At 52.6% G+C, this 21,834-nt stretch overlaps 6 protein-coding genes across 6 annotated transcripts; 3 read left to right on the top strand and 3 right to left on the bottom strand.

The window, feature by feature from the left end:
- Nucleotides 1–345: 345 nt before the first annotated feature.
- Nucleotides 346–3,135, top strand: M406DRAFT_350487 (uncharacterized protein; the record flags this gene model as incomplete). The annotated part of the gene is made up of 3 exons (XM_040922556.1): nt 346–457; nt 964–2,043; nt 2,174–3,135. 3 exons carry the CDS (start codon nt 346–348, stop codon nt 3,133–3,135), a joined length of 2,154 nt encoding a protein of 717 aa, XP_040778259.1.
- Nucleotides 3,136–4,001: 866 nt separating this feature from the next.
- On the bottom strand, nt 4,002–6,068 carry M406DRAFT_69457 (uncharacterized protein; the record flags this gene model as incomplete). Its single annotated transcript, XM_040925273.1, has 2 exons — nt 4,002–4,864; nt 4,979–6,068. The coding sequence occupies 2 exons, from the start codon at nt 6,066–6,068 to the stop codon at nt 4,002–4,004; spliced, it is 1,953 nt and encodes a 650-aa protein (XP_040778258.1).
- A 2,533-nt stretch (nt 6,069–8,601) lies between these two features.
- On the bottom strand, nt 8,602–13,194 carry M406DRAFT_89812 (uncharacterized protein; the record flags this gene model as incomplete). Its single annotated transcript, XM_040926162.1, has 2 exons — nt 8,602–9,172; nt 9,308–13,194. The coding sequence occupies 2 exons, from the start codon at nt 13,192–13,194 to the stop codon at nt 8,689–8,691; spliced, it is 4,371 nt and encodes a 1,456-aa protein (XP_040778257.1). The 3' UTR covers nt 8,602–8,688.
- A 2,659-nt stretch (nt 13,195–15,853) lies between these two features.
- Nucleotides 15,854–17,595, top strand: M406DRAFT_69455 (uncharacterized protein; the record flags this gene model as incomplete). The annotated part of the gene is made up of 6 exons (XM_040925272.1): nt 15,854–16,576; nt 16,613–16,636; nt 16,701–16,742; nt 16,796–17,489; nt 17,536–17,543; nt 17,575–17,595. 6 exons carry the CDS (start codon nt 15,854–15,856, stop codon nt 17,593–17,595), a joined length of 1,512 nt encoding a protein of 503 aa, XP_040778256.1.
- Nucleotides 17,596–17,824: 229 nt separating this feature from the next.
- Nucleotides 17,825–19,493, bottom strand: M406DRAFT_345377 (Brix-domain-containing protein). Its single transcript, XM_040922074.1, has 2 exons — nt 18,948–19,493; nt 17,825–18,879 (listed from the first exon to the last, which is right to left on the bottom strand). Exons 1-2 carry the CDS (start codon nt 19,389–19,391, stop codon nt 17,899–17,901), a joined length of 1,425 nt encoding a protein of 474 aa, XP_040778255.1. The 5' UTR covers nt 19,392–19,493; the 3' UTR covers nt 17,825–17,898.
- A 263-nt stretch (nt 19,494–19,756) lies between these two features.
- On the top strand, nt 19,757–21,740 carry M406DRAFT_288286 (DEAD-domain-containing protein). Its single transcript, XM_040918785.1, has 5 exons — nt 19,757–19,983; nt 20,040–20,519; nt 20,576–21,013; nt 21,088–21,195; nt 21,258–21,740. The coding sequence occupies exons 1-5, from the start codon at nt 19,777–19,779 to the stop codon at nt 21,492–21,494; spliced, it is 1,470 nt and encodes a 489-aa protein (XP_040778254.1). The 5' UTR covers nt 19,757–19,776; the 3' UTR covers nt 21,495–21,740.
- The last annotated feature ends 94 nt before the right edge of the window (nt 21,741–21,834 follow it).

Raw genomic sequence — 21,834 nt, 5'->3', positions numbered from 1 at the left:
CCTCGGAACTGCCGGCGTTGGGTTGACAGTTGTGCCCATAACCGTTTCTGGACGCATAGTCAAGGGGGCTGTATGTTTGCAAACGCTGACTCATGTCGGTGAAGCAGAATCTATTCCGAGCGCCGATGGATCCAGGTTCAGCTTGAACCCCGACGTCCTCCTTCAACTCCGGTATCATGTCACCACTCTCAAATGGGGTCTCCGGTTTAAACATGTACCTTTGAACTGCTGCCAGCTTGCTGCACCTGGAAGTTGAAATCGGGCGCTGTGCTCTCGAGTACGACTCCGCACCAATTGGTTTGACCTGCGCATTAGGACCACATCACAGAAAGCCAACCGTACACGATGTTCCGCAGCGGTAACAATACTGGGCCAGGGCCAGCCGGCATTCAGAAAACCGCCAATGGTACTTCGGCATTGACTGAGAAGTATCGTCGTAATGGGAAGCTGCAGTCTTGTGAGCCATGCCGCCGGTCAAAGCTCCGATGCGATCACAGAGTTCCGGCCTGTGGACGATGTATCCAGAAAAAAAAAGTGAATCAATGTTTTTATCATCCGAATCCACTTACGCGACAGGTAAGCCTGCTTATCACTCTTCGTCCGTTGTTCTTCGTTGGACGCCGATTCCAGGACGGAGAGAAAAAAACAAAAGCGATGGTGGCAATGCTTTTGGCGTTTCTTGTGACTTCCTCCCCCCTGACCAAATGGTAGCATTATCTGATCTTTCATCCGCCTTTATGCATTAGAAGTTCAAGAACACTTACTTGACAATTTGACAATTACTCTGACAATCTTGACAGCGTGGTCCGACGCCAACAGATGCATTACTAACTCCTACATCGACTTCTTCTCAAACTAGTCCGAATACCATCCTTCAGTCTGTCGAGTTATACGAAGACCCTGTGATATCACCCGCGCCCCTGATCACACTTCCATCAAATGCAGCCTTCCATTCTAATTCAGGTCCTGATGCCAACCATGCTCAATGCCAGCCGTTTCACCGTGCAGCTTCAGCGCCTCCTCTGGACTACCAGAGACCACCTGATGCCCGCAGGAACACGGGCTTTGAAGGACCAACCTCTCATCTCAGCATTCTCACGGAAACACTGGTTGCCCTCGATCCAGAACCCACCGGTCTGGAGACACTAGACCAGCAGCAGAACATTGTCATCACCAACGCAAGGATTACGCAAGGCTGCTCGCTCCTGTCCTTTTTCAAGAACAGAAGTATGATCACTCACTTCATGGCCAAGTACTACGAGCTTTCCGAAGGTGCCGAGGGGCTCGTCATAGCCCCAATCATGAAAGAATGGCTCCACCAGCTCTGGTTCGTCCATGCCGACACGCTCGCACGCCAAGACCCCGTCAAGATTCGGAAGCTGAGTGAACGGATCTGGCGGAACACCCTGACCCCTATCGAGTTCGATGGGAACACTACGGCAATGGAGTACGCACGTGCGGGCAGTGGCCTGAACCTGCGATGGGAGGTGTTGGGTCTCATCTGCTCCAACGTCTCCTTCGCTTTGGTCGAGACGCCCTCGTCTGACAAGATCTTCATCGATCACCAGGTCAGCCGGGTCTGCCTGATAGATATGATGAGGGAGATCTCAGAAAAGTGTCTGGTATTTTGTCGTTATTGCGAGGTACTAGACGACATGTTTGTCTGGCTCCTCGTGGACTACTCCATCAACATCCAAGTCATCAAGGGCGACCGCCAGTACGCCACATACCGGGCCTCGGGCGAGGCACACAGCGCCGTCATTGCCCTGGGTCTTCACCAGGGGACCAAGGCCAACAAGAAAGTGCCATTCTTTATGGCCGAGCTGCGCAAGCTCACGTTCCTCGCGGCTTATTTCTGCGAGATCAGCCTCGCCACAAGTCTGGGGCGTCCACCTCGTTTATCATACCGGTACTGCAACGTCGAGCCACCTCTTGATCTGAGCGAGCCTGAAATGGTCCAGACTGGGACGGATCTCGCTGCCACACTCGCATCGCTCGACGACGATGGCTATAATAAGGCGGAGGTCTTGCGGAATACCACCAGTGAGCCAAGATCCCGTGTCTACAAATTCCCCCCATTCTTCCTCAGGCTTTGACGCCCATCTTCCACCTCACCTTCCTTCGCCTATGACGAAGAATCGCTGCTAACAATTTCCGCTACAACCAATAAAAGGTATACGAGCCTACGTGAAGTACGTCCACCGACGCGAAGACGTTGTAGACCTCGCACTGGGCCAGTACACGCGCGACGAAGTGCTCGCACGCGCCAAGACTATCCAGGAGAAGAACGAAGCGCACCTGGCGTCTCTGCCGCCGTGGGTGCGGGAGATCTTCATGGAACCGCTCGACTTCAGCGGCAAGGACGCAGACCTCAAGCCGCTGGTGGCCGTGCGGCGGGGCGCGCTCCGCACAGGGCGGCTGTCCAACGAGATCCTCCTGCAGCGCGTGCTGATCCGCAAGGCGGGAGCGAGCTCCGAGAAGCTCACACAGGCGGCGCTGGCCGTGTTCCGCGACGTGCTGCAGATCACAGGGCGGCACGACATCGCGATGCGGTTCCAGGCAAGCTACAACGTGTACCTGTGCGCGCACGGCCTGCGCAGCGCGGCCATCGTGGCCATCGAGCTGCTGAAACAGGAGATGGCGCCGCAGTACCCCGAGAACCCGGCCCTGCCGAGGAGCCAGACGATCCAGGACCTCGCCGTGTTCGCGTCGAGGCTGGCGGCGGTCGACACGAGCGACGGGTCGTATCAGCTGTGTGAGCAGGGCCACCGCGTCATCTCCAAGATCCTCGACCGCATCTTGAGCCCACAGGGTGCTGCTGAGAGGCAGCGTGACGAGGCTGGACGCTCGAGAATAGATGTGACGCAGGCGCAGCCTCCGAATGGTGGTCATGGCGGCGGCGACGGCGGCGAGGAGTCACAGGGTATGATGGCCGGCCAGATGGATGTCGATATGTCGTTGAACGCCATCGTACCTCCGCTGAATCCTATGGCTATGATGACGGATTTCGCGGGGTACGGAATGATTGATACTGGAATTGGCGTGGGGGCTCCTATGAGTTTAGGGCACGACACTGACTTTATGGCATGGCTTCAGGGGATGAATTGGGAGCCAATGGACAACTGGAGTATGTGATTTATGGCGAAAGGCCAGGCATACTGTGTGTGAAGTTCCTTTCATGCATAGTGGTTACTCAGAGTTTGGATATAATTTTGGTTTCTGATTCCTCCATTAGGCTGGGCAGGTATTTTGGCATAGTTCCTGGCTTGCTTCAACTTGGCAAGAAATATCGAATTCAAAGCATTTAAAAGAAAGCTATAAATATTGTGAAAAGCAGCGATTGGTGGCTCGAAAATGCCTCTGGTAAATATCCGTAGAAAAGCATCAACACTCCCAAGCTTCTGTGATCCCGAGCACACTCGTCAGACTCAACTAGAATTCTCAAAGGAAGCCATAGACGCCAGATAGGCCCATCTCTGCTCAATGTTCCCCATAGAGGCCCTGTAACTCATCATCCAATGCGCACCTGGCTTGACAACCAGCATAATGTGCGCATCTGCCAAAGATGGACTCCCAATTTCCTTTCTTTCCTTGTTTGATTTCTCTGGCTTGTCAGACCAAGAAACTAACTGTATCTGGTAAAAGAACGCTGTTGGCTGAGCAAGTCTGGCCATGCATGATCCTCAATCAGCAAGATCTTATGACCACCACCACTGTGATTGCCCCCAGGAAAGGACACCAAGTACCTACCAGCAAAAAGGCATCGCAAAATCTACTGTACAGTCCCATGTACCACTAGAGTAGCACTAGGTTCTCATCTCTTGAGAACCAGATGTAATGCTTGCTGTCGACAGCAACATAGGTGCATAGATGCTCCTCAATGTTTTTTCTTTTCTCTTTTTCTTTCCCACCAGAATGTGGTGGATAGCTTGCACCAGCAATAGAAAAGAAGAAAAAATAACTCCAGCCATCGAAATCGCCCGTTGGTGGGCAACGACCATTTACTCCCACTCGTCGGTCTTGGTATTGGTAACCCGAGTATTTGGCCCCCAGGCGTTGGCGACCGAGTTCAACATGCTGTGTGCTCCATCCTTCCTCTTCTGGTTCTCGCCATAATTGTTAGCCTTCCCCTTGGAAGCCTTCCCAACACCAGCTGAAACACCCTTTGACCATCCACATTGAGTGATATTCTGGTTAGGAGCATACCAGAAGGAGGAGGAGTTGTCATCGTCATTGCCAGAGCTGTGGCTCCAACCATTACCATGAATCTTCTTGTTGTTATCAAATGCGGCATTTTTGGCACCCATGTGGCGCATGGTGGCGGCATTCGACTGATTGTTTGGGTTGGCCTGTTTTGAGCTCAGAGTGTCATCAACCGCTGTCTTTCCGCCCATATGAAGACCACCCTTCGTTGTTCTGGCCCAAGCTGACGCCGCCTGCGCTTTTGCCCGCGACTTGCGCGGCGAGCCGGTCGTAGACTTTGCCGGGTCGAGGCGTGAGGAGGCTGGCTTGGGACTCGTAGCGCGGCGGCCGAAACGTGTGTATGAGGCGCCGCCAGATGTGCGCTCGTTGTCCCAATGGCACCCAGGGAGTTGACCTACACTGCGAATGTTGCTGTCTCCGCTCCAGAGCAGCGGATTCTCTGAAGAGGGCATGCCTGGAGAAGGATACATGATGGTGCGATCAAAAGGTCTGGGTGTTTGGTGACTGGTGCCAGCCAAGGGTTGACTGGCGTGATCAGGAGTTGCGACAAGGTTGACGGGATCACCCAAGACTTGTGCGCCCCAAGAGCACGCTGGTAGTTGCACCGGAGTGTTAGCCATGCGATGACTGACATAGGTTCCCCAGCCTACTGGCCGTCCATCTGTAAAAGACCTACCAATGCTGGGTGATCGGTCCGCCCAGGGATCAGCTACGCTTCCCCATCTGCACTCGTTGCGGTATTTCATATGGGCAGCACGCCCTTCGCTGACACCACCATCTTTCTCGTTGCCAAAGACAAAGGCGTTGTTGGTGTTGTTCTCTATCAAGGGAGCCATAATATTGTAAGTCGGCGAGTGTGATGTGCGAGTGGGAATGACGGGATGGGTAAAAGGCCAGACCGGCGAGTTGGCCTGTTCCCATGGTGGCTCAACCTGGACTTCGCCGGGACGACCCCATCTTGTATGTCCGCCAGCGATTGGTGTGGCCTTAGAGACGTTTCTGGGTTCTGTCTTGGGACAGACCACTCGATGCACAGGAGAGGCAATGTCGCCCTTCTGTTTTTGTTGGCACAGGACGCAACCGCATGGGTGTGTGCACGTGGAAACACACGCTTCCTGGTGCTGGTGCTGCCAAGCGAAGGTCCCGCGTTCTCGAGGACTATCCTCTACTTTGAACACGACTGGTTTGGCACCAAGATCGTCAGCGCCGTTCCAGGCCGCATTCAATTTCTCCTTGTTCTCATATTCAGCGCTCTGCTCGTATGAGTACCGGTTCGAAGTTTCGATTCCACGACCAACGGCTTCTTTGCAGTCCTCCAGGTTGGGAATCAGCTTTGCTGATCGGCGAAAGCGCTCTGAGGCGAACCCCCAGCCACTGCCCCAGGCGGCACCGTCGCCAGGCTGGTTTACAGTCGAATACCTGATTGACTCATCGTCTTTGAATGCCAAGGGACGGGGTCCTTGTCTCACCTCGTTGTTGCCCTCCCAAGTGCCGATGGGATGATTGGAAGTAACGCCAGCGAAGCCGCGGCCTTGGTTCGTGGGCTCCGTGGGGAAGTCCTGGCGGTTTGGTGTCGAGTTAGATCCATCATCAGGCAGCGGGAGGATGTACTCTTTTGTGATAGGGTGCTGTACATTGAAGAACAAGACTGCGCCTTCGTACAGGTTGTGGTAAGCGCTGTCAGCGAGCTCGACCCAGCCAGTACCGGGGCCAGCATCCATGGCCTGATAGATGACCACAATACTGTAGACTGAGCTCATGTTGGGAAATTGCTTGCGGGCTTCCTTGACTAGGTCCTTGTATGTAGGGGGCAGAGCAATCTGCCGCTTGCGATTGCCAAAGCAGATAATGATGTATTTGGACATGTTGGCAATTTGGCTGGGAGGTCGGTCGATTGGTCGAAGATTTTGGTCGTGAGGATCGATCGAGGTAAGAGAGATTGTATTTTTCAACGAAGCACGGTTGAAGAGAGGAAAGGCCCCAAAGAGTACTCGATTGGTAGCAACAGGGAGTCGAAGGGATTCGAAAAGTTGAGGGAAAGCAGTCGAGGGGGTCCACCGGCTTGTTGAAGTGGCAGAATCAGTCCAGCTTGTTCCTGTCACTGCAACAGCTGACTCAGAGTTTTCAACTGCGAAAGTCTGCAATTGACAGGTCGCTGCCTCAGTGTGCACAGCCTTTTAACTTGTTTGCCCCCGATTTGTTGAGCGACTTCCAGACAGCCAGAGAAGCCAAGAGAGCAGATGTCTCAGTTCCCTAGTAATGGAATGCACTTGCTCTTTCGAGGCAGAATGGATCTGCTTTCAGAATCCACGTGTTTAATGCTTGTGGGCACTCCAGCTTCGTAGGATTGTTTCTTTACTGTCTTTCCGCAATGCCGCTGGTTGAACGAAGAGACTGGGCTCAAAGTTCGAGTAAGTTATGACCAAGGGTACCACGTTCTAGTAGGAGACTTGAGAGTTGGGCACAAAGTGGCAGGGCTGAGTAAATGCCGCCAGGTAGCTCTATCCTTGTCTGCGCTGTGTTTCGTAGATTGAATGTGAAATATGGCTTAGAGCGCTGGCTTCGTAAGGAACATCGATGCGGAAGCTCGCTTTCTGAGACAATAGGCCTCTCGAGGGTTAGTCCGGAAAGGTAGTAGCCACGGAGCAGCAGCTTTTTCTTGGTTCAGGTCCCCAGTGAGTACGATGAAGGCAAGAAATGGTGAGTTGTTTTTTTCGAGGCTTCGTCGAAAATCCAGTCAATCCAAACTAGTCAATGACTGTATGTCCTTCTGGACCACCTAGAACTCGAGCTTACCTGACAGGACGATAGAGAATGAATCCTTAGGGAAAGAATTGCGTGCCAGAAGATTAAATGCTGAAAGCCACCGCCTTGATAGTGGGAAAGTCCTGGTGGATGGTAGGAGTTGGCAGTGTGACGTGTGATGCTTTTTTGTTGAGAGTCGGTGAAGAAATCAACCGAGTGTAGATGAGCAATGAACCCAAAAGATGACTGGGAAAGAGCGTCTTCGCGGATTTATGAGATGAAAAACATCGGGGAGATGATTGCTTGACGTGTTGGGCAGAAGATGGTTCAGAGAAGGCAGCCCAGAGAGGAGAGGGGGCTCGTTTTGTAGCACATAAATGCTGTAGTGTTGCAAGGAAGTCCGGTGTTCGAGGAAACACACAGATTGGCGAATATTACCAAGGAAAGAGGCTAACAGCAGTACGATAAGGCAAGCACTCAGCATTGACTTGAAGACCGTCGAAGATCTTGGAGATACCCACTATTTCGGGCCTGCGTTTCAATAGGAAGGGATCTGGTGCGAAGGAGGAGGAGGGAGACTTCCAGAGCGGATGTTTGGAATCGGAAGGAAGTATTGGGTAGCTTGAAGGAGGAGTGAAGTGTTTGCGTAGGAGTTCAGTTGTCGTGCTGTGGATGAAGGTAGTTTTGATGAAGTCCAAAGATATATTCTGGAAGCAGAGAGACTCTTCTTGCTGCATATGGACTTCCGAGAAGAGGAATATTCAGCCGATGTGGGAACAAATATTCATAGATGGTCACAAGCCTTGTGTGATTTTGTCAAATTATATCAAGGCATTGATGCAAAAGCACTGGATATTTGGATGTGGGCTTGTCCAAGTGTTGAAGTGGAAATTGAAAGTGAAACAGGAAGAGAGACCTCAGTGCGGGCTCCTCTGCAGTGTGCCAGGCTAGACCTCGTTTCCCAATATTCCCGAGGTCACAGTTGATTTCTAAATCCTACCTCCAAGAAGAAACATACAATGGCGTCAAAGTGCCCCTGCAATGTCTATAGAACATAGCATTCGGGATATCACATCCATTCTCAAGTCCGAAGCTCAAGCACCAGTGCTCCCTTCACTTGCCCTTTCCTCCTCGAGAGCCTTGTCACCTAACCTACCAGTTTCTGCTGTTGGGACCGAGGCCTGTGATTTCAGGTGGCTGGCTTTACTTGTCGCTAGACTCTTGATCTAGGAGAAGTTTTCTCACTACATGACCGCCGAGAAGACCGAGCTGTCCTGTAGAGCATTGAATAGACCTCAACCTTTAGGTTCTATCAACATAGCGTCGCCACCCTCTGGGCATTTTGGCAAAAACTCTCCTGTGTCCTATATCCTCACCAGGCCAGTACACGACCCTTTTCTGAGAGTGACATATTCGATGACATGGCATTTCAGTAGTCGATGTTTTTGGGCTTTCTGCGCGAACAGGAATGTATATCGATGCACCATATCAGGAAAATCCTGATCGAATGCACTCGTAGATACGTAGAATACTTATGTAGTTGAAAAAGACTGTAAGGTGGGATACGAGTCACGCGGCTGAAGGACGAGTTGGAGGACGTTGTGATAAAGGTGTCATCAAAATTTGAGACTTTGGTCTCAGGAAAAGGATCGTGCTAGGTGAAATCTGCTGTATCCTATATGGTATCATGTATATAAAGCACGTAGAAACAAAAACTAATAAATCCCTGCAAATGTTATGCTATGCCACAACATGCTCGCCACCCACGGACACATTGCCCGTCATATCCTCCTCGTCGTAATCACCCCTGTCTTCCGCTGCTAGAATGTCTGCCAACCTCTTCTTTACGTTGTCGTCCTGCTCCATCTCTTGCCATAATCCTAGATCCCAATCCTCTAGGTGTTCCTCCATCCAATTCGTATTATGTTTATGCCACCTCTTCCACCAACCACGTCCCCACTTCCACAGACCCAGAATCACCATCGTGCGTTTGGCCATCTTGAAGCCCATCTCTAGTACGAACAATAGAGTTAAGACAACAATCAGAGTCAGCCACCATCCCGGGTCTCGGCCGAATGTATCGAAGAAGCCGCTCCGGACATCGTAGGGGCTGGGCGCTTTCGCATAGATGCCGGATAGGAAGACTTGCCAAATCCACCACCCCGCGACGGTGATGGAAAAGGAGGTAAGAACAACGGCAGATTTGTAGTGCGTCTCAATGATCCTGTTGCTTGAGTCAGTCGATATGTCATTGCTAAGCTGAATTCATTGGAGCAAGGATGTGTGATGGGATAGGTTCTTGCCCTCAAAAGGGGGCCCGGGGTTTGGGAAGGGGGGGGGGGCAGGGGGGGCCATTTACAATAGCTTCCAGTTCGTCCATATGATGCAAGCACTGAACACGAGGTCCCCAAACGCAAAGAGACCATCGTCTCTCAAGCCTCCAAGCTGACCAAAAATGCCATTTCCAGCCCAGCAACCAAAAAATAACAGCACGCCCTCGACGCCAGCACCTAGCATCCAGCCGGCATACTTTGTGAAATCGAGAGCCTTGCCTCTCTGGCCGTATACGTAGAGTTCCGGCACCGCCAATAACGTGTCAGCCTTCAGATCCTGCTCAAAAACCCCAGGCACAATCACACAGAGACTCGTGAACAAGACGTTTAGCACCGTCAAACTCCAGCTCTCATAGAGCGAGGTTCCGGTATATCCAGTCCACCTTGTGAAGATCTCTTGAGGTAGGTAGAACAGCATCTCTTTCCAGAAGGTCCAGAGGACGAATTTGGCCGTGCGGGTGTAATTCCACCGTCCATGAACCAGTAAAAGGCGCTGAAGGAAGCAAAATTGAGAAATTGCATAGTCTGCGACCCGAGCGGCTTGAAGCCCTTCGCGACCTGAAATGCCCACGCCCACATGAGCTTCGGCAATCATGGCAAGATCATTTGCGCCGTCACCGATGGCGAGAGTGAGGGAAGGGGAAGTCACAGGGCGGTGCGAAGTGGTCTTGCGCGTGGCGCGCACGATGAAAGCCTTTTGAGCAGGTGACGCGCGGCAGCAGATCACGCTATCAATGTAGGGGATCAGTCTAAAGAGCAGGTCCTTTAGCTGTGTGTCTGTTGAATCGCCCGAGGGACTCTCAATGGAAGCGAGGGTCTGCCCGTCAATGACCACGACGGTATGACTGCTGGCCACTGGTGTTGGTCCATTCTCTGAGATCTGCAGGTCGTCAAGGATCTCGAGCATCTGTGACTCGAGGTCGCCCAAGGTCACATCGAGGATGTGAACCTGGGACTCTGGGAGACAAATTTGCGCTGAATGAGCGATGTTGATTGCAGTCTCGCGCTTGTCGCCCGTGAGCATCCAGATCTTGATATTCGCCCGACGAAGCTTGTCGATCGTTTCCGGGACACCCTTCTGCAGTTTATCCTCGATTGCAGAAGCACCAACCAGCTCCAGGTTCTGTTCGATCAGGTCGCCAGCTTCTTCAATCCGAGCCTGTCTCTCAACGATGCTTGTCTCGGCAGAGTGATAGACTTTTTTCCACGCTTGGTAGTCTGCCTCAGAGATGTATTTGTGGGCGAAGAGCAGTGTGCGCAAGCCTTCCGTCGCAAAATCATCAAGAAGCTTGAAAGACCGCGTGAAGATTGTCGCCTCATCGTTGATCGATGGATCGTCCAGGAATGCGAATTTGTTGGCCTGACGACCGGCCACAGAACGCGACCGAGGCGAGCTGGGAGTGAGAAAAGGCGTTACATCAAGCGACAATCCCCTCGTGAGCGATGGTCGTGAGCGGTCCTGTGCGCTGTAGACACTGTTGATCTCGAACGATTTGCTCCTGCCGGACATTGGAGGACGAAGATTGGAAGCGGCTATACTTGACCTGTTGCCTCCAATACTACGACGGATTGTCAGGCTCGGTCTGCCGCCGAAGCTGTTGCGCGGTTCTTGCTGCAAACTTTTCCTCTGAAGTGCGCGCTCCATATCCGCACTCTGGCGTACCTCTTGCGCTTTTTGTAGCGCGACCTGGGCCATTCTTAGGCGTGGCAGAATCATGGAGTCAGCTCCCTTGGAGATCAGCCATATTCTGCCGTCAGGACATCGCAGAATGATTGTCATTCGCTTCCGCTTGCTGCTGAACTCGATTACATCGAGGATCTCATACACTCTGGTGACCTCTGATCCATCTGCGTTGGAGACCCGCAGGGTGACCTGCTGGGAAGAACGCTGGACGACCGTATACCCGAGTTCCTGGGCCGCTCTGACGAGAGCCAGCTCATCTGGTGACGAGGCTTGATATTCGATCTTGTCGTCTCTGATCTCTGGGAGGCAAGTGTGGCAGAGAGCCATAGCGAGAATGTACTGCACTGCTTTTCGAGAGAATGTTGCCTGTGGTCGATAGCGAATGAACTCGAGCAGGTCATCCGTTGTGACATCAGGCTGAGCATGACTTGCACGGGCAGTGGGTCTCCATTGGGAGGATGACCGTCGGCCAGACGTCGGGGATTGAACAGTGTCATCAGCGGGGCTTGACAGAGTGATACCAGGCCGTGCCTCACTGTCAATCTCCAAGGACCGTATACGGGAGGAATCCTTCTCTGGGCTCGGTTCCGTCTTCACATCGCCCGCCGAGGCGTCTTGCTCCTGGCATAGATCTGCCTGGTGCAACCATGCTGTGCCTGCGATAGTCACCTTCCTGAATTTCATGACATTCTCCGTCAGAGTACCCGTCTTGTCGGAAAAGATATATCCGATCTGACCCAGGTTCTCCAGAATCGTGTTGGTGTTGCATCTTGCTGGCGTATTGGTCGCCTCGTCGAACATGCCCATATCCCCATTTAACATCAACATCTGCCCGATCTTAACGATTTCCAGACTCACATAGAGAGCCAATGGTATCACGTTATTGAACATGATCGCGTAGCCGATGATGATGTCCTGACCCGGAACAGTATATCCGTCGAGATACCAGGCGTAGTTTTCGGTGGACCGTTGCCATAGGAGGTAGCCAATGGAGCAGCCCATGGTGAGACAGATCACATAAAATACTAGGCTGAGGACTACCCTGTTGTAGACCCTCTCAAGAGCTGGTCGTTTTGCCCTAGGATGGTGGTTGGCGTTCATGCGGATCTTGCACTCCTCGCCGGTATTGATGACAACTCCGATGGCGCATGGCGTGTTCCGAAGAGTGCTACCGCGGTAGATGACTTCATTGAGAGTAAGAGGCACCGTCTTGTCGCTCAAGGTAACACGACCGTCGAAGCTGTATAGGTCGGCGTTGGGGTCTTCCACCACGAATTCTGCCTTGCAGGTCATGAGTCCCGGAATCGTGTCGCAGTTGTGGAATTCTGGCAGGACCTGCTTGCTCTTGAGGTTCGTCTCGCCATCCAGAGCCATGGTCTCGACGTAAGCCAGCCCATTTTCGCCATCGGCATGGAGCAACACGAGATCGGCAGGTATGTCTTGGTCCCTGCTCAGCTTGACCACATCACCCACCCTGAGGTCCTTCCACGCCGCGCCTGTCCACTGGAAACCATCAACGGCCCCTGGCAGGCCCGGTTCGATAGTTCCAGTGCGCTTGTGGCGTTGGTGGTTGAGAGACCTGTGGACGGAGTGCCCGAAGCCCAAGCTGTACTTTGTTTCCGAGCCGGATGAGTGATCCGCCCTGCGCAAAACGGTTACGGGTTGCGCATTCTCAACCTTGTCCAGCCGATGTCTCTTGTAGTCATCATAACCCTCTTTGATGATAGTCAAGAGGACAAAGAACAGCAGTGGCAGAATTGTCGTTACATTTCCCGTTGTGCTGATACCAGGGATGGTCTGCGGTATGCCGACACAAAGAAAATAGAAATTCCCCAGGCGAGAGAACTGGAAGAACAGCTGCTTGGGAAAGAAATCGAAGACGTTGTACCGCGATGTACGAATGGCGTTTGAGATGAAGGCGTGGCCTCGCCTCTCATCAATAAGCTGTGGAGTTTGCAGGGAATCCAGATTCAGGGGAATCCGACGACCGTCCTTGGATGGTGGCAGAGGTTTCTGGCGGAGAAGGAATTCGACAATAAACTGCTGGTAGCAGGCCAGCACCCAAGCCTTCACCTTCCGGCGTCGTGACTGTGTCCTTCGATCGGCGCCATGCGCAGCGGTTCGTGGGGTCCCATGGTCTGATTTGGATGAGGTGGCGGCGAGTTGTCGGCGTTTCTCGGAGATTGTGCCATCATCTTGAACAACATCTGCGCCGTCTAGGCTGTTCATGACGGGTTCGAGTGACGAAAGAGTGACCAACTCATGACTTTAACAACCAGGAGAAGGGATTGCCAGTGAGTATTCTTGTTGGATGTATGAGTCGACCAAGGCCTTCCGGTGAAACGCTGTTGAAGGAAGGGCAAGCAAAAGAAGAAAGGGTAGTCGCTCCAATGTTCCAATCCGTGTAATCTCTTGCTTGATTACAAAAGTTTCATGTACATGCAGAGCGGCACCGTAGTGTGAGCAAAGCGAGGCGGCAGAGAATCAAGATTCAAAGAGCACAGTATATACAGAAACGAGAGTATGCGACAATGCAGAACGAACGTTGGATGTTGCGCAAAGCAGAGAAAATCAAGGATGCGACGTCAGATCAGCAGCAACACGAGAAACGAGACTGTGGCTGCATCTTGGCGGTGCTCCTTCCTCTTCCTGTCAGTCTCCGAGTCCAATCGTTGTTCGGTTTGCGACCCACATACTGCTAGGGATCGATGAGCTTAGGATACCCCTGCGATGAGGCCTCAGAACCCTAACCCTTCTGACTTCTGTTATGTGCCCTTTCTTCCTAGTCGTGCTAGTGTTCACTGCATGACTTAGGTTGAGACTTCCTCGAAGATCCTGTACACCTTCTTGACGAGGTCGATTCGTGTGCTGACGCGTGGCCCAGGACCATCGCTCACGGCATACCTTATCACAGTCTTGACCATCGCCCATAAGTGTTAGAAATGCAGCACAATGACCGACATCTGTGCGTGGCGGATCTTCCGCCATGCTGCGCCATAACACAGTGGTGTCCATCGGTTTCTCTTGAGGGAGAATTCCTGGCGCATGCCATCTCTGCCTGGTGATGAGTTGGGAAGGTCTACATATGTAAGGAAAGCGACTTGAAGGCTACTTGACATGCACAACAAAATTTATCACGAGGGGAACGTCTGAAGAGAGGTTTCTAATGCTAAAAATGCGTCCCAGATCGAAGAGCTCCGTGTCTTCGTTATTAGTACCACCAGAGGCTCGATACATTGTGTGCCGATAATGAAAGTGATCTTCGACGTCTAAAACCTGTATTGACTACATCACGATACCACTCCTCCCGCCAGCCACAAAATAGAACCAATGCCACTCAGCTGTCTCTTCCACCCCAAAAACCAAATGAGAAGAGATGAGTCCTATCCTAGGGAGAGCCAGGCTAAGTCGACACCCATCGCCCACCCCCCCCCCCCGGCAATCCTTCTCACGCAACAGGACACTACTAAGCTGCTGGCGATTCAAACACCCGAGACTAAAGACAATACGGCAAAAGGTTCAGAGGAGCGAAGAAATTTGGATCGAAATGCATAGACCATCTCTGGTCGCGAAGTCTCTGAGCTACCATACGGCCGAGGAGAAGGTGGCCGCCATCATAGGGAATACCCTTCAACATGGGTTTATTTTCCTGTTTCCCAGTATCAGAATCTGGACCATGACTCCACTGTCCGCTTCTTTACTACCTGGGGAAACTCGACTTCAAGGCATTGATTGAAAGCACACGTGACCAGCACGTATACCACAAGCTGCCTTCGATCAACAATCTGAGTCACGCAGTAGCCTCTGCTAAAGAATCAATCAAACTTGGTACTAAATTACTCAAGAGTGTTCTGAAACGACGGCGGACATGGCTGTTGTCGACCGATGCTGCTGATTTTCCAAGAACCAGCAGACTCCGCCATGTCCGGTCCGATGACGATGTCCAACTCTCTTCTGGTATCTAATAAATGATCTTATGTCCTACATGTCGGACTTCTCATCGTTTCGTGAAACATCTCGCCTGCTCCGACGAGAGTAGACCCATTAGAGCCACCTCAATGTTCCTGCTGAGAACAAAAGATAGGAGACAAGGGATTTGGACAGGAGACTATATGCACACGGGTCTCCTTGAGCTCCTGAGCAGTATGGCCATCTTGAAGAAAGCTGAGGTCACTGTACTCCAGAAAACCAAGACGAGTACATTGAAGGGTATCTTGGTGGGTGAAGAGGTTCTCAAGAATTTTCTTGATCAAGGTATTCTGGTAACGGTACAAGAGATCCCCCCAGATATCAGCACAATTTTTCCGGGAACACTTCAGGTGGCTCCTAGTTGAAGAGATCCCTCAATGACTTGTTCATTGCCAAGGACTCCGAGATGGAGGATGAGAGTGGACGCATAAGCACTTCGCTTTCGGATTTGAACAAAGAGTCTGTTTGAAGCAAGTGGGCAGGTTCTAGAGTGTTGACTCTTGGGCCCGGGCTTGACTTCTTGTTCCCGTGTTTCCTTTGTTTTCTTCTCTTCCCTTTTGTTTCAATGTAAACATTGCAGTTGCAAAGCAGTGTAGCGGAGGGATGACAACATGTGAGTACTTTTTTATCTAGCTGGAATGTAATGAGCACACCAAAGAAGCTTTCATCTTCAGGGATGATGTTGGCCGAGCGGCTGATCTTCAGATCGTTGCGCAATCACATTTGAGACATGCCAGTCCGGACAGGAATGCCGCCCTAGCCTTCCCACAAGGGAGACACCACAACAGCAATAATATTGATTCATGCTGTCATAAAGAAGAGACATTCGCCCATCTGTGTACTGTGTGTGGTATCTGCTTCTCTGTTTTGGACATTATGCCAACTCTCTATCTTGACCACCCTTTTGCTCAACGACAATATGGAGCTCGACATCTACTGGATTACTTTTCTGACCCTCCTTCCAACTGTTATCCTTCTCCTTGGACGCAACTTGTTCCTCAAAGCCCTCACATTCATCATCAGACTATGGGGACGCCCCGAACAGCAGGAGCCTGCCCAGCGGCTCGGCGAAAAACTGGACCCGACCAGTTCCCTCCTCTCCACGGACGAGAAGACAACAGGTCTATCCACAATATCACCACCCACCCAGCTCTCGAAGCATCATGAAATCGCCCAATTTCACAAAACCTTCCTCCCTATTTATCTTCTGGTAATGTCCTCGGAGTGGCTCTCCGGACCTTACCTGTACCCGCTGCTCCGCGACGACCGCGGCCTCCCCGAATCCACCGTCTGCGCACTCTACGCCACGGCCTACACCTCCGCCGCTGTCTCCGCCCTGGTCACGGGATTCCTCGCCGACCGCTACGGGCGACGCAAGGCCTGCCTCGCCGAGTGTGTTATCCACTCCGTAGCGTGTCTGACTGTCATTTTTGGTGGGGACAGTCTTCCTGTTCTCTTCCTGGGGCGCGTCCTGGCGGGCACAGCGCTCACCCTGTTGTGGACTGTGTTCGAGAGTTGGATGGTGACGGAGTGGAATGCTAGGGAGCTCAATGGTGAGGGGGAGAGTGGCGGGGGAGAGATGAGCCGCATGTTTGGGCTCATGACAACGGCGAACTGTATGACTGCTATCGTCGGTGGGGTGGTAGGACATTGCATGGTCTCTATACTTGGGTCCAAGGTGTGGCCTTTTGGCGTCGGAATCGTGAGTCCTTCAACCTTCTAAGGTTTGAGTGGGTTGGATGCATGCGGCTAACAATTGACAATAGGTCATGGAAGGCATTGCGGCGGTCTTGATGCTGAAAACAATGGTGAGCTCCCTTCTCCTCGTGTGCAGAATAGCACTGCTAACAATACAGCGCAGAATGAAAATTATGGTGTAAAGATTGAGGAGAGAGATGATGGAGTGAATTCAACTCCAGAGATGACTGGACGTGGGCGTATTGGTGGTGAGCCCATTTCTTCTCCCGCTTTCTTTCCCCTTCATATAAACAACATGGTTTTCTTCTCCGTTCGGATGCTGACAGACATTCCTCAAGATGGTCGCCTCTGGGCTCTGGCTCTGGTGACCTGCTGCTTCGAAGGAACCAACTTCCTGGTGGTGTTCTTCTGGCCCAGCGTCCTCCAGGACGCCCACAACGAGGCACTTGACATAGCAGGGGAGATATACACACCCCAGCTCCACGACGTCCCCTACGGCGTCGTGTTCGCCTCCTTCATGGCCGCCATGATCCTCGGAGCGCTGCTCTTCAGCGCATACTCTGGATCGAACCTCTTTCGAGAGGCTGGAGCCAGCGCTGCTAGGTCGCCCGTCTGTCTGCTCATCAGCGCCGTAATCATCGCCAGTCTGAGTCTGCTCAGCCTGAGCGCGTTGAGGGGCGAGGTTGCACAGTTCTGCACTTTCTTGGTGTTCGAGGTTGCAAATGGCGCATACATACCTAGCATGGCGTACATACGCGGCTTGGTAGTCGACGACAGGAGTCGAACAGGCCTGTACGGGCTGATGAAGGTCCCCCTGTTCTTGTTCGTCATACTCGCTCTAGGCATCACGGCTGAGGGTAAGTCGCGCTAATCCCCTCCCCCCAAACTCTCAAAGAATAATAGATGCTTTGGTATGATACTCATCTGACATCACTGGTACAGACAATAGCGCAAGACGGGTGATCTTTTCGTCTGCATCCTTGTGTCTCTTCCTCGCTGTTATTGCTTTGGTGCTCGGATTTTTGGATACACTGAGACCTCGGAAGACGACCTCCAATCTTGCGCAAGAGGCTACAGGTGCATCTGTGGTTTCCCCTCTCATGGGTCACGAGAACTCTCGGACTTGCACAGAGAAGGTGGTGAATGAAGCCAGAACGTAATGTCGGGTGATAAAAACGTAGAGGTAGCACATCCCAGGGGTATATAATTTGATTGAATTCATCAGCTTTGTGACCTCGTGAAACGAGCCTGTTAAAGGTTAGACGACTATCGATGGTCAGCTATTTGTTCTTCCTCGTCGGACCATTCCCCATTTTCATCTGCTTCCTCGTTTGTCTTGGCCTCGGCGTCTCCCTCCAAACCCTCGCTGTCGAATTCGTTCTCGTCCATGTAGTCGTAGGCATCACTGCCGAGATCGTCGAGATCCATCTCATCCTCGTCTTCATCAGATGCCTCGCCATCCTTGGTGCCCTTCTTCGCCTTCTTCGCGGCCTTCTTCTTTTCCACATTCTCTCGCTGCTGTTGCCTCCTCACCTCCTTCTCCTGCCGCCTCTTCTCCCACAGCTTCTCTAGCTCTCGGATCTCCTCCTTCGACTTGTGGATGTATTCGTGCCACATGACCTTGCCGGCACACATGCCGTCCTCAACCTTGGTCAGCCGCAACTTCATGCGCGGGCCCAGCTCGACGAGTTTCACAGCCCGTCTTTCCACCTTATCATGGCCATTTGCTTCCGTTCCCTCGTCGTCGTCGCTGCCCTCCTCCTCAGCGGGAGCAGGGCGTCCCCTGGGCGCAACCTTTTTCCTTCCTGCGACATCCATAACCTCAACCTCGGCGTCCGTGTCGGCCTCACTCCCGCTCGTGCCATCCGTCGTATATCCCTCGCCGTTCTCACCACCGATCATATAGTCGGCAATGTCCTGTAGCTTGCTCAAGTTGGGCAGCTTCCCCTTCCTACTCTTGCTGTTCATCAGCCTCTCTGCCGCATTCAGCCTCTTGACGGCTTTTGAAACACCCGTTACTTTGGTCGTGATGGCGTAGTGCCGGAAGTTCAAAACATAAGAGCCGTCATTTTTCGAGGACCGTTCTCGGTTGAGAAGGAGGACGCGGCGGATAGATTTTAGGGGAGCAACCTGCGGGTTGATTGGGGGGAAGAGGCCGTGGAAGACGGAGGAAACGAGAGTTTCGAGGTGGCGCGGGACGTTCTCGGAGGCCTTGCCGGGTTCACTGGTCATCTGGTTCATGACAAGCTGCAGCACAGTCAGTAACTTCATTGCGCCTCCAGTGAAAAGCGTAAAGAGTAGTGGGGGAGACATACCAAGGGCGGAGTGATGTACTCCTTGCCACCTCCCTTGGGGTGCCTTTGCGCCCGTCTCACGTCCTTGGCGAGCGAGTACTTCTCGACTCGGAAATGCAGCGTTGGGCCTTGCGGAGTGGTGCAGACCCTGAGGTTCGTGTTGCCTGTCTCGCTCCTTGAGAACAACAGCAGGTGTGTGACGCCGAGGGGCCCGCACATGGTCACGTAGTCACGGAGCCTGTTCGCCTTCCTCTCCTTGAGCCTACTCGCCGTGCCCGGCTCCATGACCCTGCGCACGTCGGTAGCCAGCTGTGAGATGCTTGAGCCGACCTCGCCTGCGCCAATGCGGATCACCATGCTCTTGGGGTTGTTCGGATCCAGCTTCCCTGGGCCAGGCGCCACGCCCGACTTGCTGTTTGGGTTGGCGGCTGCATGGGTGCGCTTCTTTGTGCGTCGTTTCGCCATGGTTGTTGTTGCTGTAACTTCAGGTGTGGATGAGAGTGTGGGAAGAGAGACAAAAGATAGAGGGAGAAATTGGACCTTCTTCAAAGTTTCCTGAAAGTTGAGGTCTCAATGGTGTTTGCACTCAGCGTTAGCATCTAAAGTTTGTGTCAGTCCCTTTTGAAAATTTAAGGTGGGCCCGCGATAAGCCAGGCGATCTGTAGGGCGATAAGCACCCTTGTACTGCTCCTGCAGAAGGGAACGGGCCAGCCTAACACGGAATTTCGGAGGGGCTTGAAAAGACTCCACCAAAAAGTTCACCCCGTCTGTTGTGGGTCTTGGTTTTGATCTCTCTTCCTGGACAAGAACAAACATCAGTCAATCAACACCTTCGATCCTGACTAGCAAGATGAGCGACAAGGTGGTAAAACGGCAAAAAACCTCACATGGCTCTGGAGGGCCCCCTTCGCCATCAAAAGCTAAGTTCAAGGCCAAGCCAGAGCTTGTGGAGGAAGCAGAAGCAGAAGAAGCATCAGCGTCTAGCAATGATAGCGGCTCAGAACATGGACAGGCAGAGGACGCCGTCGAGGAGGTGCAGAAGACTTTCAAGGATCTGGTATGGTGCTTCCCTCGAGGTATTGCTCCGTGGCATTCTCTAACAAGATGTGACAGGGCATCGTGGACACCTTAGCCGAAGCATGCGCAACGCTCAAATACGACCGACCGACACAGATCCAAGCCGAGTCTATACCAATCGCACTCCAAGGCAGGGACATTGTCGGTCTCGCAGAGACTGGTTCTGGAAAGACAGCAGCCTTCGCACTGCCCATCCTGCAGGCCCTCCTCGACAAGCCACAGCCCTTGTTTTCCCTCGTCCTCGCCCCGACCCGTGAACTGGCCTTCCAAATCGGCAAGACATTTGAGGCGCTTGGAGCCATAATATCTCTACGAGTCTGCACGATTGTGGGAGGAATGGACTTCACGCCGCAACAGATCGCACTGGCTAAGAAGCCACACGTCGTTGTCGCGACACCTGGTCGCATATTAGACCACTTCGAACGTACCAAGGGATTCAGTCTCCGTGCCTTGAAATACTTGGTTCTTGATGAGGCAGACAGACTGCTGGAGCTTGAGTTCGGGCCAGTCATTGAGGTGAGCATTATTAAAGAGAATGGTTCAATGTTACGACATGGCTAACAGGGCGCCAGAAAATCCTCAAATTCCTCCCGCGAGACCGAAACACTTTTCTTTTCAGTGCGACAATGAGTTCCAAGGTTGAGAGCTTGCAGCGGGCATCCCTTCGCGACCCGGTCCGAATCAGCGTCAAAGCCAGCAAATACCAGACTGTCAAGACGTTGATACAGAATTACATCTTTATTCCTCTTGTTCACAAGGATACCTACCTCGTCTGGTTCTTGGCGAACGAGTTTCGCGGTCAGTCCTGCGTCATCTTCACCAGGACCGTCAACGACACGCAGCGCCTCGCCATCCTTCTCCGGTCCCTTGGACTGGGTGCTATTCCCTTGCACGGACAGCTCAGCCAGTCGAACCGGCTGGGCGCGTTGAACAAGTTCAAGGCTGGAAGCCGCGACATTCTTGTGGCGACAGATGTTGCGGCCCGCGGTCTCGACATCCCCAATGTCGATGTAAGCTGACCTGAGACCCTAGTTGTCTTTTTCTTCTTCATTTCTTCTGCCCCCACGTTACTGACACTAGACAGCTTGTTGTGAACTATGATTTGCCCGGTAATAGTAAGACGTACGTGCACCGCGTGGGACGGACAGCCCGTGCAGGCAAGAGCGGGCGCGCTCTCAACATTGTAACACAGGTGAGACCTCCGGACGCCGACTACTGTGCAACCTCCACACGGGCTACTGACAAGTGATTTAGTACGACGTTGAGATCTTCCAGAGGATAGAGGCGGCACTAGGAGAGGAGCAGAAGGAATACCCCACAGACAAAGAAGAGGTCTTTGTCTTCAAAACGCGTGTTGAGGAGGCACAGAGAGAGGCGAGGATCGAAATGAAGAATCTCCACCAGGACAGAGGAAAGAAGGGCGCGGTGCTCAAAGGGCGGCCGAGAAACGTCAAACGCAGTCGCGATCATATGGACGCTGAAGAGGGCTAGTGGGCAATTATTGACCAGCAGATAGTGGGGCTTGGAGTGATTCAAACAGTCTGCGCATTGGATCTTCACAGGAAACACATCCCAAAAGAGCTTGTTTCCGCATGTGACTTCAGAAGTCAATTACATGCCCCCAAAGTCTGCCCTGGCTGCCCTGAGGAAGAGGTCAGAGGGGGCCAGCATTTGTCGATTTGCTTACACTTGGTACTATTGCTTCTTGGCTACACTAATCACATCTCATCAGATGCCACTACTGCGATCTCAGCCCTGTACGCTTGAGGGCTCGGTAAAGGAGGTGCTGTTTGGCCCTCCCCCACCCTCTTTTTCTTCCTTTCCCCCAACC

This window comes from Cryphonectria parasitica (genome assembly GCF_011745365.1).
Source record: "Cryphonectria parasitica EP155 unplaced genomic scaffold M406scaffold_3, whole genome shotgun sequence".
Taxonomy (NCBI): Eukaryota; Fungi; Ascomycota; class Sordariomycetes; order Diaporthales; family Cryphonectriaceae; genus Cryphonectria; species Cryphonectria parasitica.
Note: the sequence above shows the minus strand (reverse complement) of the source record. Positions and strands in the feature narration are given on the sequence as shown.

Bases quoted from the DNA above. Each gene is read 5' to 3' on its own strand.
- M406DRAFT_288286 (XM_040918785.1), top strand. From the start codon at position 19,777: ATGAGCGACAAGGTGGTAAAACGGCAAAAAACCTCACATGGCTCTGGA. The intron at 21,014-21,087 runs GTAAGCTGACCT...GACACTAGACAG, and splicing joins TCGACATCCCCAATGTCGAT to CTTGTTGTGAACTATGATTT. The intron at 21,196-21,257 runs GTGAGACCTCCG...CAAGTGATTTAG, and splicing joins CTCTCAACATTGTAACACAG to TACGACGTTGAGATCTTCCA.
- M406DRAFT_345377 (XM_040922074.1), bottom strand. From the start codon at position 19,391: ATGGCGAAACGACGCACAAAGAAGCGCACCCATGCAGCCGCCAACCCA. The intron at 18,880-18,947 runs GTATGTCTCCCC...ACTGTGCTGCAG, and splicing joins AGTACATCACTCCGCCCTTG to CTTGTCATGAACCAGATGAC.